Source organism: Xyrauchen texanus, chromosome 17 (genome assembly GCF_025860055.1).
Source record: "Xyrauchen texanus isolate HMW12.3.18 chromosome 17, RBS_HiC_50CHRs, whole genome shotgun sequence".
Taxonomy (NCBI): domain Eukaryota; kingdom Metazoa; phylum Chordata; class Actinopteri; order Cypriniformes; family Catostomidae; genus Xyrauchen; species Xyrauchen texanus.
The window spans coordinates 24,081,821-24,099,017 of NC_068292.1; the positions used below are offsets into that span (position 1 = coordinate 24,081,821).

General features: G+C 35.9%; 1 protein-coding gene across 2 annotated transcripts in view; it reads right to left on the reverse strand.

Moving 5' to 3' along the window:
• Positions 1-10,228: 10,228 nt before the first annotated feature.
• LOC127657848 (basal cell adhesion molecule-like) overlaps positions 10,229-17,197 on the reverse strand; it is a 76,355-nt gene continuing 69,386 nt past the window's right edge. The window contains exons 12-17 of one of the 2 annotated variants that reach the window (XM_052146791.1): positions 16,790-16,931; positions 15,122-15,160; positions 14,144-14,164; positions 13,624-13,765; positions 13,399-13,498; positions 10,229-12,493 (exon numbers count right to left, since the gene is read on the reverse strand). In XM_052146791.1, the coding sequence (XP_052002751.1) occupies positions 13,399-13,498; positions 13,624-13,765; positions 14,144-14,164; positions 15,122-15,160; positions 16,790-16,931 (444 nt within the window). In that variant the 3' untranslated portion in view covers positions 10,229-12,493. The remainder of the gene's footprint in view (positions 12,494-13,398; positions 13,499-13,623; positions 13,766-14,143; positions 14,165-15,121; positions 15,161-16,789; positions 16,932-17,197) is intronic. The other variant, XM_052146792.1, reaches the window with a different exon arrangement.

Below are 17,197 nucleotides of genomic sequence, written 5' to 3' on the forward strand. Positions count from 1 at the left end.
ACCAAATTTTGTATTATTATTATTATTATTTCTATTTATTTAAACAAGTGTGCATTGCCAGTGAATATGGGGAACCTTGATATATTAATGATGCCACTGTATATTAAGGGGCATGTTTACTCAGGCTGAATCAGCCTCTGATGAGACACAATTACACCAAACTGGGTCGAACATGCTGCATCTTGTGTATATCTCGGAATACATTACCAAAAGGCATGACTGTGTGAGAAGTCATGGACACCACCGTGTGCAAACTCACCCAGAGTGCTCACAGACTCAAGAGTTTCCCATGCACAAGATGTATGTGTTTGTCTGGCTTGCACTATGAAGGAATGCCGAAAGAGAACTTGTAGCCCAAGGACAAAAAAAAAAAAAACCTGTCACACACTTTCTACAATAACATAAAATAGCCAGAATATTTTCTATAATGTAACATAACTATACAAGTGTACAACAAAAGGTTTGAGTGATTATATATACTTCAGAGAATATTGAAACATAAACATGCACAGTACATGAAAACGTGCAAAGTACTGACACCACCTGTCATCTGCTGTTTATAATGGCACTTCTAGGAATTCAGACTTCAAAAAGCACTTTCCACAGCATTCTCGTAGAACATAAGCAGAACCCTGGGGCAGAACACTGTAGAGGCAGCTTTACTCTGTCAGAGTGACACAAACAAGGTTACTCAGATATTTTTAGATATTCAGATTTCTGATTTCAGATTTTTCTCTGATTAACATTTTTTATTGATTCATATAGATAACAAAGAAAAGCAAATCATATATACTTAGAATCAACATTTGATCTCCACTATTACCCTGCCCAATCTCCAACCCCACCCTGACCCTCAACAACATCCGTGTGGTCACACATGATTATAGACACAAAAAATATATAAAATATCAAATGAATCCCAATCGCCCAGCCTTCTACATAATACATCCTCAAAAGCCGCTACACTCCCCATCTCCGCCAACGTCCATCCCCTTAAAACAATTTTCCTGCCGATCAAAACACTGATTAGGACCCAATTAGTTAAGTATTTATGCCTTATATTTATGACGGCCCAATCGACTGAAATACAGAGTCTGGGGCAAAATGAATTTTGAGTGCCCAGTTCATAAGACATAAAACTCTGACCCTTGAACCAAAATTCTTGGATCTTAACACACCACCAAAAAACATGGGTTGTGTCTCCATTTTCTGATGGGCATCGCCAGCAGGTGGGTGTGTCTTTAAGACCAAGTCTATAAAATATAGAGGGGGTACAATTGAATCAATGTAAAATCTTGAATGGCATAAGGCGAACCCTTGCATCTCTAGATGCAGACTTGACATTTTTTAGAATCCTAGCCCACACTCCTTCCTCCAATACCAAGTTTAAATCTTTCTCCTATAATCTCTTGACAGAAGTGAAAGCTCCATCCCCCAGATTCTGAATTAGCTGGGAGTAATACACTGATGCCACATGACCTTTTCCAAAAGCAGTAATCACCACTCCAAGAGTATCTGCAGATTTAGGGGGGGTGTATGCTACTCCGAAAAATAGTACAGAGCAGGAGGCACAGCTGTAAATACCTAAAGAACTGAGAATCTGGGAATCCCAAAATGTTGAACCAAATTTCAAGGATCTCAACACTCAACTTACATATAGGTCACAGAGTTTATTATCTTCCCTCACAATCCACTCTGACCAGCAGAAACAGGACTTATTAATACATAAATTTGGGTTCAACCATATGCTTGAGGCAATATTTAAATAAATGTCTGAATTAAACACTCCAGACACTTTTGTCCATACTGAGTGCAAATGCAAGATAACAGGGTGTAACTTAACTTATTTGATTAGTTTGAAAGAAGGGCTTTGCAATTGCAAAATAGGGGCAAGCACTTCCTGTTCAATACACAACCAGGGAGAGGATCTCTCAGGTGGAAGTGACCAATGAGACAAATGCATAATAATAAAACAAATTCTTGGGTAGGCCTAGCCCACCTTTGTCAATCGGCCTATGCAACTTACTGAAATGTAATCTGGGACGTTTGCCATTCCAAATGAAGGACTTCGCTATGCTATCAAATTGCTTGAAATTGCAGGTAGTTGAATTTTGGAATACAATTAATTTCAATAACTTAAACCTTCCCAATCATAGATAAATATAATGAAGCCCACCAGCCCACATCGCTCGAAAACCTTTTTTATCAAAGGGTAAAAATTAACTAACTAAATCACACAAATTAGCTGGGAATAAAATACACAAATACTTAAAGCCCTGTTTGGGAAGGCGCCCGGCTAAAAAGCCATTACCGGGCATTACGCTGTCAAAGACAAAGCTTCGTATTTAGACCAATTAACTCTCTATCCCGAGAACTTAGAAAATGAGTTCATAAATCTGTGGAGGCAAGGCATAGATCTAGTGGGGTCGGAGACGAATAAAATATCATCTGCATAAAGCAAAAGCTTATGCGCCACACCTCCTACCACCACCCCTGGAAAATCATCCTCCTTACTTACTGCGGCTGCTAATGGTTCCAGGGCAAGACAGAACAAAAACAGGGAAAGAGGGCAACCCTGCCAGGAGCGCCTATACAGAGTAAAATAATCTGAAATTAATCCATTAGTTTGTGTCTATAAAGTAACGTGTCTATCTAGACCACATGATTTTTATGAAATGCCTAATGTTATAAGAGACGTCATAACTTTACTTAATCGGTTACCAAACATTTTTGACAATATTTTAAAGTCTAGCTTGATCAATGAAATTGGACAGTATGCTTACACTCAATATTTGTCTTTTTTAAGAATTAGAATGATCCGGCTTGCATCATGGTTGGTGGAATCTTTCCATTCTTTAATGATTCTGTATAAACTTGTAGCAAATCTGGAGCTAGTTCTGTAACATAAGATCTAAAAACTCAGCGGCAAAGTCATCTGTCCCTGGAGCCTTGCCTGTAAACAAGGCCTTTATTACCTCACCAAGCTCCTCCAAGTATTCTCTCAGAATCAAGAGAATTTATTTGCTCAGGCTTCAATTTAGGGAGTTCAAATGGTTCCACAATGTTTCTAATATCCTCATCAGTGGATCTATTAAGATTAAGAATCATTATTAATATCAATATCTGAGGTAAATATTTCACCATCAGCAGATTTCACTGAGGGAATGGTAGAAAAAGACTTTCTCTGTTTTATATACCTAGCCAGATGTTTTCCTACCTAGTTCCCCAACTCAAGGTATGACTGTCTTGCCCTGAATAGTCAAAACTCCACCTTCCGTTACAAAATAGTATTATATCTGTATTTCAATCGGGTCAATTCTCTGAGGCCATCAAACGACATTCGGTGCTTCAGGTCTGAATCCACTTTTAATATTTCCTTCCAACTCCACGAGTTCTCATACTTTGGATGTTTTGGTGAATGAGACATACTGTATGATCCAGCCCCTAAGAACCGCCTTAAGTGCATCCCAAGCCATGCACACAGAGGATACTGAGGACCAGTTGGTCTCCATATAAACATTGATTTAAGCCTTTAACATTTATTGGAATTCAGGATTTTGCAAAAGGGATACATTAAAGCACCAACTATATGATTTCCTTTTCTCCATATATGGCAACATCTCACCAGGGTGTGGTCTGAGCCTAAAATGTTTCCAACTGAGCAATCAACAACAGATGAAATGAGAGATCTTGGATAAGTCTAGAATAAATATTATGGACTGTTGAAAAAAAATTATAGTTCCTACCAGATATCCAAATATCTGTAAGACCAAGATTTTTACACATCAGTGATGCTCTAGGGGGCTTACACACTTTTGCTTCACTATGATCAAGGACTGAGTCCATCAAAAGATTGAAGTCTCCTCCCAATATTATATCATGAGGGGTGCGAGCGGCTTGCAACATCCCTTCAAGATCTATAAAATGCTCTGATCATCAACATTAGGTGTGTAAATATTGGCCAAAATAAGACTTTGCCCCTGAATATTATTGCTAAAACATTGCTATTCAGCTTCCTGTGGGGAAAGATGTGTTTCTTGAAGAAACACTATATCATATTTCTTACACTTAAGAAGAGAAATAACCTTCCTTCTTTTTATGGGGTGCCCCGACCTATTCACATTCCAGGTGGAGAGAGACAATCCACTCACATTAACATCTGACATTTTGGCAAAATAGAAAAATAGATTGTCAGCTTGAGCACGTCTTTTAATGTCTCCAGAGCCCAAGAATTTTGAATTCTTTGACATATTGTCCTCCTAAAACATTTATGGAAAAGAGTGTGTATCAAATCTCACTGGTTTATGACATTAATAGTGTTAAAACTAGCAAAGTGCACAGAGTGCACATTTACACGTCCGAAGCTCGCATGGTGTCAGGTGACTCCCGATATTCAGATATTTTTAACATAAAAATACGCAAAAAAGTCACACAAAAATTAGACTGGAATGATTGAATTTGACAAAAAACAAACAAACAAAAAAGTCTAAATATTGGTCACCTGGTACAAAGGCACTTAGTAATTTGGGGATTTGAATCAACAATTTGCCAGTCTCTAGATAAAAAGGACTTAAAATGTACCTATTTGTGCTCCTTGTCTCATATAAGGAAAACACCAACATGAACAACGCACGCACAGACGACAGTGAGCAGAGTGCTAATTCTCTTTGTAGTGCGAAACACATACAGACAACATATCTGTTTAGTAAAAAGCAGCCTTTTATGGTTTAACAATCACATTGGGTCACACAGTGACTTGCTTTTCTGGAAGTGAGAAGCTACCATCAAAACAACACAGAAACATTTCAAAATAAAGGCTTATTTTTCAAGAGAGAATGAACTACAATCACATGAAGCATTGCAAATGAAGTAATCAAATTGACAATAGAAAAATATAAAACTAATAATTTTTTTTGGTTGGTTAGTATAGAAACTAAACATCTGAAAATATACAGGTATTTTCATATAAACAAGTGGTTTGAAATTGTAGAGAGACCGACTCAATTGCGTCATTCCTATTGGTTTCTAAAGGTTTCTAAATTTATTGCTAAAAATCTATTTCCTTATGGTAAAAATGAGTGAATGAGTTTTTTACTTCTGGAACAAGACTGTTGTGCTGTATTGTAAAGCAATCTGAAAAAAAAGTTGACTATAATTGCTAATTATATACTGTTCCTTACGTTTGGTAAACAAAATTCAGGGAGAGGACGTTTGGTGTAGTGAAGAGAAAGCAGCAGCTGACCAGAGCAGTAACAGGCACTACCAGGGTCTGCAAACTACAAAGGAAGTAAGGAAAGGGAACAAAAATCACTCACAAATTCATTCACACACTCCTGCTATATAAAAGTAATCCCACACACGCCCAAATGTATCCTATGCATCATCCTTAATGGAAGTAAAGATAACCTAAAGCCTTTTTAATGTAAATTGTTCTTTTTGGGATGATATATGTGTAAGACTTGGGGAGGAATACACACATACACCCTTGAGAGTCAAACAGGGCATCATGAGTGCACTGCTAAAGCAATATAGGCCTAACTGATTAAAGGTGAGGACTCAGCTATGTGAGTATTGTCAAGACTTTTCTGCTATCTCTCCTTTACTGCATGAGAAACTCCCTCTATGCTCTAACAAATACTTTTGGAAAACCATAACATTCCCAGGGCTGACTAAAAATTCCTGACTAAATGTTGTCGTTCTGGTTTGGATGTCACAGAAACTTCTTCTCATCAGTCACAGAATCTAATAAAAACAGAATAGACTCATCACAAAGAGGCTAATTAAAAAAATCTCTCACTTGAAGCAGCAAAGCGAGATAATTTAGCTAATCTTCAAGGCTGATTTGATAACATTCTACCGACCCTAACAAAGCAGGGTCTGTTACGGACAGGATTGGGAGGGTTACTTTTGAAATGTATTCCACTACAGATTACAGAATAAATGCTGTAAAATGTAATTTGGAACATATTCCATTAGATTACTCAAGGTCAGTAATGTATAAAAATACTTTGGATTAATTCTTCAGCACTGGTAGATTTTTAACTTGTTTTGACAATAAAAGCTCTGCTAGTACAGTAAGACAAAATACACATGTTAAAAATACATTCTCTGAAAAACCTAAATATCTTATGCAGTGTTGTTTCTAAAACAAGAGAAATCAAATTGATCTTGTTTTAAGGATTTTTTTTATATTTTTACAGGAAAACAATACAAAAAATGTTATCAAGAATATGATTTTTTGCCCTAATATAAAAGGTCTTACTAGGAAAAAAGAAATGATGACGTAAGATGAATTTTCTTGATATAATTAATATGATCTTATATAAAATAATAGCATTTTTGCTTATCGTAAAGTTGACAATTTACACATTGTTTATTTCTATTTCTGCTGCTCCAAACTTGCTTCAAACTTATCTGTCTGCTCGTATGAATGTATCACATCATAAGAAAGTGTTTCACTGCTGTTCAAGTGCACTTTAAATCGCATAATTTATATGTATAAATGTTTTCCATCTGAAAGGACTAAATATTAAATGAAACAAATGACAATAAAATGCAAAGTAATCTCTTCAGTAATCAAAATACTTTTTGAATGTAACTGTATTCTTATTACCAATTATTTAAATCGTAACTAGTGGAATACAGTTAATTTTATTTAAAGAAATTTAGTGCACACGCACATAGCAGTTTCTAGGAGAAATCCCTAAGAAATCAAGCCACAATACTCCCTCTTATGGCAGAATGGGATTGTGGGTAAAAATGTGCGAAAGAAACTATGGCGAGAAGATGAAACGCTAATGACTGAGATACAGCCTTCAGTATTAGGACAGTGTGTGGGCAGCAGCACTGTGAAAGCATACCTGAGGATCTGGTTATTTACATTATGATATTTATGGCGAAGAGAGCAGTACATGTGACCTTTATCCAAAAATGCATGTTTTATCAGAAAATATATAATTTATTTTATTTTCAGTAACACCAAGCACCCATTTCATGTGTTTTGTGTGAGATAAATCTCAGAGACAACTGTGCTGATATAACAGCAGGCCAGTAAAACCTGTGCTTGTGATACATCAGACAATAATTCTCTGTAAATAGGCTGCCCCTATTTACAGAGAAACTCTCTCACATTTTTAATCAGCTGGATTGTCTTGTTGCTCAATGTCTGTCCACATACAGGCACACAATCACATCATTCCCAACATTTTGAACGTTATTCTCTGTGCAATCCAAAAATGTTGTGTATAGATTAATGTATTAAAACATCCAGCACATTATAATATAGGATGTGTACTGTCTATTCAAAGGTATGTGGGATAATGTACAGTCAGCCTGACACGATTATAACATTTTGTGTATACATTATCCTACTTATTATTACATGGCTACTTGGCCATGAAATATTGATGGGAAAGATTGAGTTGAAACTGTTTCATTATCTGAGTGCTATAGACAGAACAAGCACAGTGCAGAAGACTGGTTGCCAGGGACAATGGTCAGCTGAACAGTTTAGCGGTCATTATACAAAAATATTTGACTGCAGAATTCCACAATTGACTAATCAAGATCATGTATTCCAGAAAGTGGTTTAATAATAGTGTATATTTGACTGTTTAAAGGACATTAGCTTCATTATCACCAAGGAGACATGAAGCTGCTCTGTGCAAAATCTGACTTAAGTGGCATAATTCAGGTTAAGGCAGGGTTGCCTGAACTGAACTTAGAGATTACTTTGCATTTTAATGTAATTTGTTTAACTTAATATTTAGCCTATTCAGTTGGAAAACATTTATTTATATAAATGATGCAATCCGAGGAGAGTCTGAACAATGGTGAAACACTTTCCTATTACTTGTTTCATTCATACAAGTTCACATTGTTGTGAGTGAAAAGGTGGATATGACATCATTGAGGAAATTTCCCTTGGGAGTATAAAAGAGGAGCTACATCATGTTTCTACATCATAAATAACAAAAAAACAAAAAAACAAAAAAACAGAAACGCTTTGACAGATGAAACATAAATCCAATAAATACATGATTACATGACTTTTCAATGTTTATAATGCAGTTAGGGTATTTATTTGACAAGAAATACTAATCAATGTAGCCTTTAACATCGTATAGAATGCTACAAATAATATATTTTCTGCCTCATTCTATGAACAGAATCCACATACGATCAGAAAAGGATGTGGTTATTTTCCCTTGGTGAGGTTTTGAAGTTTGGAGCTGCAGAAACATTCATCTTGTGTAAAATGTCATGTGAACATTTAGCTTTATGCTAAGCTTAAATGCTATTTCTTGCCACTAAATGCCTGTTACCAGACATGATTATATTTTATAATGAATTCTATAGAGAAAATCATGTTAGAGCATAATGACTCAAGTAAGACCTTTGAAATTAAAGCAAAAATATTATTCTTAATGAGAATTTAATTATTGTTTTCCTTGTATTAAAACAAGATAAATGTATAAGTGCATATAATATTTATTTATTTTTTCAGACAATGTATTTTTACAGTGAAGTGTATTTTCTTACTTTATTTTTTTTTATAGTCAAGACAAGTGAAAAAATCTGCCATTGCTGAAGACGTAATCCAAAGTATTTAGATTATGTTTCTGATTTTGAGTAATCTAACGGAATATGTTACAAATTGCATTTTACAGCATGTAGGTTATTCTGTAACCTTCCCAACCCTGCACACACACACACACACACACACATATATATATATATATATATAGATATATATATATATATATATATATATATATATATCACAACACTTTTACAAATAGTATGGAAAGTGACAATCACTAACTCACATACTATAAGATGCACAGGGTGGATCGGTATTGGGGAAAAGATGGACAGCCACTTGCTTTGATGAGGGAGAATCATCGTAAAATCAATTATATGGATCCAGACATCAGTGACTTCATTCACTAAATGAAACGCATAACAACGTGCCTGAGAGTATATGATAAAGCTGACTCACTCACATCTCTCTCTCTCTCTAATAATTCAAATCATTCTCCAAGCATCCTTTCTAATTCTATCTACAAAAATATATAGATCTAATGGAATTGTCCTTAGAGGTTTGTTCTCCTGTTGCCTATTTGTTAGAATGCATTATTTCCTTTTCTATCTCTTTTGTACTTCCAACAATTATGATTTAAATTTCCCCTTTGTCTTCTTTTCATTTCTAGATATCAAACAGCATTACAATGAATTTGTTTCTATGCAAAAATGCTTGGCCTGGCAGGTAACAACTCATGATTAGTGATTGAACTGTCAAAATCAATGATTTCAGACTCTGCAATTGCTATTTGCCCATATCTGTCTCATTCCTCAAACTCATGTGGACAGCGCTAGCAGATCAGTTATGCTTAAGTCAATGTCTGGCATTCTAGTGTCTACTTATATACTTCCACTTACATGCAAATTTCAGTGTAAAAAAAAAAAAAAGGACTTGTAGTAACAATACACATGTGGCAGGTAGAAACCAGAATTAACAAGGCCAGGGGCGAAGCAGATATTTCTGGAATTCCCAAAAATGGTGTCTTGGTACAGTAAGCAGCTGACTAAGTTTTAAGGCTAGGACATCTTCACCTTTAACACAAAGGCTTGTGGGAGGAAATATGGATATTAACAATGATTTTTATTACTTTAAAGACCTGCTGGCACACTGATATTTGAAAATATCTTTAGCGATGCAATGCAACAAATCTACGCCAAGGGCAGGTTACCACTTTTTACTGTGAACCATCACCAGGGTTTCTGGTTCGAGGGTTTCCTTTAAGGGTTATACTTGCTTGATTTGATTATTGGGGTGTTGACATTGGTAGTAGAGAAAACCCAAGGGAAACTTAACAAAAGTGTTAATTGGATAATGAGTAACATTGTTTAACGTACTCAATTGATTTCCCCCCACTAAATTATCATATTACCTGAGCAACTGGGCATGTAGACTAAGCTCTTGACACAACAAAACACAAAACAGGAGACATGCAGTATGTTTTTTTTCTTTTTTTTCCCCATATGTGTTGGCAGTATAAACTCTACACAGACAAGCTACTAAGTTCACAAAATAGTACCACAAAATATACAGTATACATGGAGATCAGAAACAACTCAGTATCAATCCATATTTAAAACAGTGTTCGTTCTTGCAAGACCAGTCAAATTGTAGAAAACACAATGTTCAGTAGTTAACACATATATATCCTCCTAAAAAAAAAACACACACACAAAAAAAAGAAAACATTTTTGTTTCACACTATTTTAAAGTGGGTGCTCAAATATCTTGGCATGTAAATATTGACCATAACTAAACTAAATCACATTGCATTGATAAACATATAGCCATGGCTGAATTCAATCAGTAGCCAATATGTGAAAACATTAAGATAAAAGTAAAACATAATTGAATTGGCCACTGTATTTTTCCAGTGTATGAGAAGTTCAGAGTTTCTTAGCTAATGTTCCATGTGTCTAGAGGTCAACTAATACATGCCAATTCATTAGAACACTCTCAACTACATACACAGACTCAGTAGGTAAAAACAATAATAAATGTTATTATTACATTTTATATAAGACATGGAGAGTTATGAGTCCATTTCTGTGCATACGTCTCCATGTCCTTATCCAATTGTAGGTAATCAGTTTTGTTGGAGCAGAGAATCACTGTATGTATTTGTGTGTGCATATTTGTCTGTGGGCATCAGAGTTCTGAAAACAGTTGAAACTTGTCCTTATTCTAGCTGGTAATTTCTCTGGAAGAGAACCCGGCTCAAGTAACAGCTCACTGTGAATCTGTTATTAGAAGAAAATAACAAGGCTCACAGATTTGTTTAACAGTAGGGTCTGGGAAAACAATGGCAGTGTGTTCTGAAGATAGTGATTATAGAATCTTCCAGCTGTGCCTCACCTGAACAAGAGTGTGCTTTTACTGAGGGGAAAAAAACATGTATATGCAAAACACAAAAACATAGAACATCATATACAGGCTTACAGAAATTATTTTTTACACCCAGTCTTTTTCATAACTAATATTTTTGGTTTCAAAAACAGACGAAGGCAAAATGAAAATTGCAATTAATACAAATAATGATAAATAACAAAAAAGCTGATCACTCTAACAACAGTAGAGAAATGATGTCCCTGTCCCTCAACTTTTACAAGGTGTTCTTGTTTATCTCCTTCCATGTGGAATTTACAGGCATAATGTTTTTATGGAAGTCTTGGAGTTTTACTGTACAAACAGCTAGGCACAGAGCAACACACTTAAGATTGGAGAAAGGCCGAAGGTATTTCATTTCACAGGTTTCTCTAAATATAAATAATGATAACCTAGTGAAGATTACAGTGTTTAGGAAAAAGAAAAGTAAGTATATTGTGAAAGTTTCTGCATTATGATTTGTGCTTAAAAGATTAAATAAGCCATAAAAGAAACTAAGAAATGTAAAGGTGAGAATATATAAACTAATCAACCCTTAACTCTCTCAGGAGTTATTTTAGAGGAAAAAAATAAATCCCACAAGAAAGTCCTGACCTGTCCCCCTAACATGCTTAATAATTACGGAGTTAGGTTAAAGTCTTTGAACATGTTTGGGATGTAGAATGGAATCCAAATCAGTGTAGAGGAAATTAGTTGATTAGCTGTAACTCTCAGACTTGAATTGAATGGCTGTGTGCATTCAGATAAATGGTTTTAGTGGTGTTCAGTTCTTTACAATTAATGACCCACCTCACCTCTATTTCTTTGATACATCCCCTGGCTTTTGGTTTTTACTCAAAATATAGTGAAAGACATGCGAATAACACATTGTGTGCCAAGTAGGCACGGTCTAAATATCTGAAGCAAAAATGGAAATGTTGGACTTCACAAAGGCAGATATGAATGACAGAGCTTGATCATTTCATTTGTCAAACTTACAGTGTATGTGATGACATATTCATATATTCCATGCAGATCATGCCCAAAGTGGCTAAAGGTCATACTATAGAATAATGGCATGTATGCAGTTACATTTAGACAGTAGGCTAAGTGCAGTCTGTAATGCAAAAGGGCTATACTGCACTGTGCAACACCATGATCTAATAGACATAACCAGGGCACTGCACAGCATGAACAACAGCAACATACAGTGGGTACATTTTTCTGATTCGTTTCAGGGTAGACACAATGAATGGTGTTATTTTGTGCTCTATATCATTATTTATGGACAAAAAATATCTTGATTATATAATTATACACAAAATTGTACACTTGTCAAAAGATTTTTTTGCCCCTCCCCCGTTAAATTGAAACCCACCCATAGTTTAAAAATTATAACCCCCTCCCCCCAACCCAAAGCAACCTGTATAGCTAAAATGAATTCATCTTCTCTCTTCTCCATCATGCTTTATTTTCTTGAAAGGAAAATCCTCTCCTCCTCTGGTGATCTTGTTCTTCTGTATCTCTTTTTTGTCTCTCTCTTAAACACTATAAAGAGTAAAAGTTGTTAATGAACTTGCTTTCTAGACTCATTCAATAAAAGGCTCATTCAGCTAAAGTGATGTTCCACTGGTCATAATTGTGGATGTATTTATTAGTCAGCTGATATGTAATGAACTACTTCAAGAATCACAAACAACATCTCACTGGAGTAACAAGATATTATTCTATATAAGACCGTATTCATGTGTCCCAACTGAAAATTGTCCAGTATTTTTTAAGTTTGCAGTAAAATACATGGCTGTCCTGGAAAATAATGTGATGTATGGTCACCCTATCACTGAACCCTCACTACACTAAAAAAGTTTACCTAAAATTGTGTTTCATGTGGTAATGTGGTAAATTAACTGGTTTGATTCAAGTTAAAAATATAATTGAACATGCCTGAATTAACCTGCTACATTAGAGTACACCAGTGAAACACATTTTTAGGGTTATATCAGGTAGAACCTTAAAAAAATAAATAAATCCTTTTGGCCATTCCAGTGGTTTGTGATTACTGCATTAGCCTTTTTAAAATAGTATTTTGATTTAGCCTGACTTGCTAATGAATCATTCTGACTGAACTGTAAAACAGTTTGACCAATTCTTTGAGATGGGGTGATATAAGTGAATGATATGCTCACAAATCATACAGCACTATGGATTGTGAGCTAATTTTACTCTAAATAAGTGCAATATCTAGTATAACATCTTAGAGCAGTGCATAACTATAGAAACATATATTCATTATAGAAATTTCTATTTTGAATCAGACTGATTTGCCAATAAATTATTCAGACAGATCTATGAGCTGGGTTTTCTTTTCTTTTATAAGCCTGGAATTTTCCAGGTTTTCCATGACCATAGGAATGTTGCAGAACTATACTGAACTTTGCCTTTTGACCCCTCACCTATTCTGTAGGAGTTTTGTTTAGCAGATTAGAATCCTCGTTGCCCTTGTCATTGGTCGTCATCTCCACCACAATACCACCTTTCACCTCCCCAGATGCTCTACAGACACGAGTGACAGATAAAGAATATGTGACAATGTTTATACAGTATATAAATGTGGCATTAAACCTGGCCAAAAATGTTATTATTAGTTAACATTGTTTATGTCCTCTTGTTTTACTCACACATCCTTTTTGTCCTTCTTCCCGCAGCTGAGCTTGCCATTCTTATTGAGGAAAAAGAGTAGAGCCACCAACAGAAGGAGCAGTAGAACACACACCACTACGGCGATCACAACTATGCTTGAACCTCCCTGCTGTTTTTCCGCTGAGAAGACCAAGAGTGTAAAGGACAATGAGAGAGATGGGTTGTAAGGGCATAAAAAGAGAAGAGAATAAAAAGAGAGTTGTGAGAGATAGAGAAAGAGGGGACAACGTTGGTGAAGTGATGAGTTTAGGTGGAAGAGGAAGAGAAGGGGGCCGGTGAGGAGGGTGGGGAGGAAGTAAACCAGAACAATAAGCAATTGTTGTTGTCGACAGTAAGTGCAAGAGCAATAGGGTAATAAGTGATACATTTGAGAACCAATATGCAAACACACACACAATCTTACACCCTGGACAAATTACTAATAAAGCACAAACACAATCTCTCTTGTTCTCACGCACATCCACTGAAAGACGGAATAGCAGCAGGGGTTATACAGACCTGTTTTAAACACAGGGTTTCCTTCGAGTAGCATTATGGAAAAAAGAAAGTTGAGTCCCATTGAACAGCACACACAAAAACCATCCACCATTAACCCACATAGACACAACGAAGCCCATCACCGAGATGGAGACAAACATACTGTGATTTTGCTAAGATGTGTACCTGGATCAACATCAATATTTGGTCTTGGCACAACAATCATAACAAAGGATCAAATTCCTAACCCTATCACTAAACATAACTCTAACACCATCATTTACGCATGTTGTTCCAAATCTGTATGACTTTCTTTCTTCCAAGAAAATAAAAAAGGAGATGTTATCCAGAATGAAGTCACCGTTCACCGTGTGAAAAAAAGATGCAATGGAAGTGAATGGTGACTGAGACTGTCATTCTGCCTAACATCTTTTATATTCAACAAAAGAGTGAAAGTCATATGGGTTTGATTACACTACAATCAGAGGGAAATGATTGGTTGAAAAGCCCCTAACCCCAACCTTAAGCCTAAACCTGGCCCTACCCTTTTCCCTATTCTTAAAATGTGATTGGTTGATAGGAATGTTGTTCTATAGTACAAACAAAGATGTTGCTCCAAGAATATGTCCCACACACACAAGAGTGACACAATAACCACACAAACTAAGCACCTCACCACACGTTCGAGGATGGAAGGAAAGCAGGACAGTATTAAGAGACAGACACCCCAGACACGGAGATGAAGGAAAGAGAGAAAAGTAAAATAGAACAGAGTCATTTATTGTCCCAAACAAGGGAAAGGTTAAAGGTGCAGCGTCCATAAAATTTAGGATGGACATACAAAGATCACATACATAATACGATATACAATATGCACAGTGGTTGGTAACAGTATAGAATATACAATTTACAGAGCTGGAGACCTAGATCACAGAGAATATACAAGAAAGAGTCCTGAGAGGGAGGAGAGTAGCAGAAGGAGCTGGGACAAGTGTCTACCTCGGTTAGCGGTATTGTCTACTGCGTCTGTCGCTGGATCTACAAAGAGGTAACAAAATAGCATGGGATTAGAGAATGCAGGCTGAGACTTTGCAAGTAAATCTGGGTATGTGAAAATACAAGTTGTATTTTAATGGCTTACTATCTACTCAAAATATGCAGTTTGCATACTGTGCACAATATGCAAATATTGTGCATGGAGTACTCTGATATCTTGCTACATTTGCCAAAATGCAGTATACAGACAAAGCACATTGTGAGACACGTAACCTTAAAGGAATAGTTTACCCCAAAACCAAAATTTCATATTGGGGTGTACTATTTCTTTAAGCCTTTAACCTATATTGTATTAAAATCTTATTAACAAATGATTTGACAAGACAGCTAAAATATAAAAAAACAAATTTACATTTTTTTTTTACACAATATTGGATTGAAGAAGCAAAATAACCATATATCCATGATATGCTACATAATAAGGTTGTGAGACAATAACCTAAATAATGTTCTTCATGTGGCCACATCCAAATTAACTGTCTTTATTTTTATAATTTTTTAACTCAACATTATTATATATTAAATAATTTAATAAAATTTGTAATGTCTAAATAAACCTTAACACACAAAATAAGTAATTTTTAGTGTTTGATTAGTTAGAAATAATAGCATTTTACCCAATTTTTACAGTGTGCATACTGCATACTAATAAAAAAAACAAACAACAGTAGTAGGGCTGCACAATTCATCGAAAAAATTATCGAGATTACAATTACAGCCGCTGCAATTAACTAATCATAAAAAGTGTCAATTACAGAGTTCAATTTAGATCTACTACAGTTGAATTTATTTTTTTATCCCCTTTTCTCCCCAATTTAGAATGCACAATTCCCACTACTTAGTATGTCATCGTAGTGGCACGGTTACTCACCTCAGTCCAGGTGGTGGAGGACAAGTCTCAGTTGCCTCCGCTTCTGAGACAGTAAGTCCACGCATCTTATGACATGGCTTGTTGTGCATGACACCGCAGAGACTCACAGAATGTGGAGACTCATGCTACTCTCCGCGATCCACGCACAACTTACCATACACCCCACTAGAGAGCGAGAACCACTAATCACGACCACGAGGAGGTTACCCCATGCGGCTCTACCCTCCCTAGCAACCGGACCAATTTGGTTGCCTAGGAGACCTGGCTGGAGTCACTCAGCACGAACTCGCGACTCCAGGGGCGGTAGTCAATACTCCCTGAGATAGCCAGGCCCCTACTCCCGTTCAATTAAAACATTAATATTTTTTTTTTTTCAGTGGTTGAGCTTTGTAACCAATCGCAGACATGTTCGTACATAATCAGTAATGGTGGAACAAAACTGGAAGGCTTCTATTATAATATAACAGCGATAATTAATTCAAGTTCTAAGCTTGTTTTTGAAGAATTAGCTTACATAAAAAATATGTCTTGAAATTTGCCCCATAAAAATGAATTTAATGTTTCTATTTATCAAATTAATAATTAATTATTGCGATTACAATATCAAGGGAAATAATCAACAATTATATTTTTTATAATAGTGCAGCCCAAAATAGTAGGCAGTTTACAGCATATCCCGGATATTATTATGTAAGAGTTATGCTAGTATTTCACTCTGAACATAGCCACACTATGCTTACATGATTTCAAGGACACTTTGAACTTCTTGCTGTCAATTCCATGCTTGTTAGATGCTTCACACGTGACACCATCCTTCAAAACAGCAGCCGTGGTTCCAAGAGTGACTGTGCTGATCACTTTATTCCCCACTACGGTCACTGACTACACACACACACACACACACACACACACACACACACACACACACACACACACACACACACACACACACACACACAAACATACAGATGAATATACTGTATACACTGACTATAGATTTCTCTGATATACAGATTAGGTTGAGTCATTAACCAGCCATGTAAACCTAAGCAAACACACAGAAACATGTTGGTGTGGCTATCCTTATGAGGACTCTCCGTAGACATAATGATTTTTATACTGTACGAACTATAGATTCTATCCCCTAA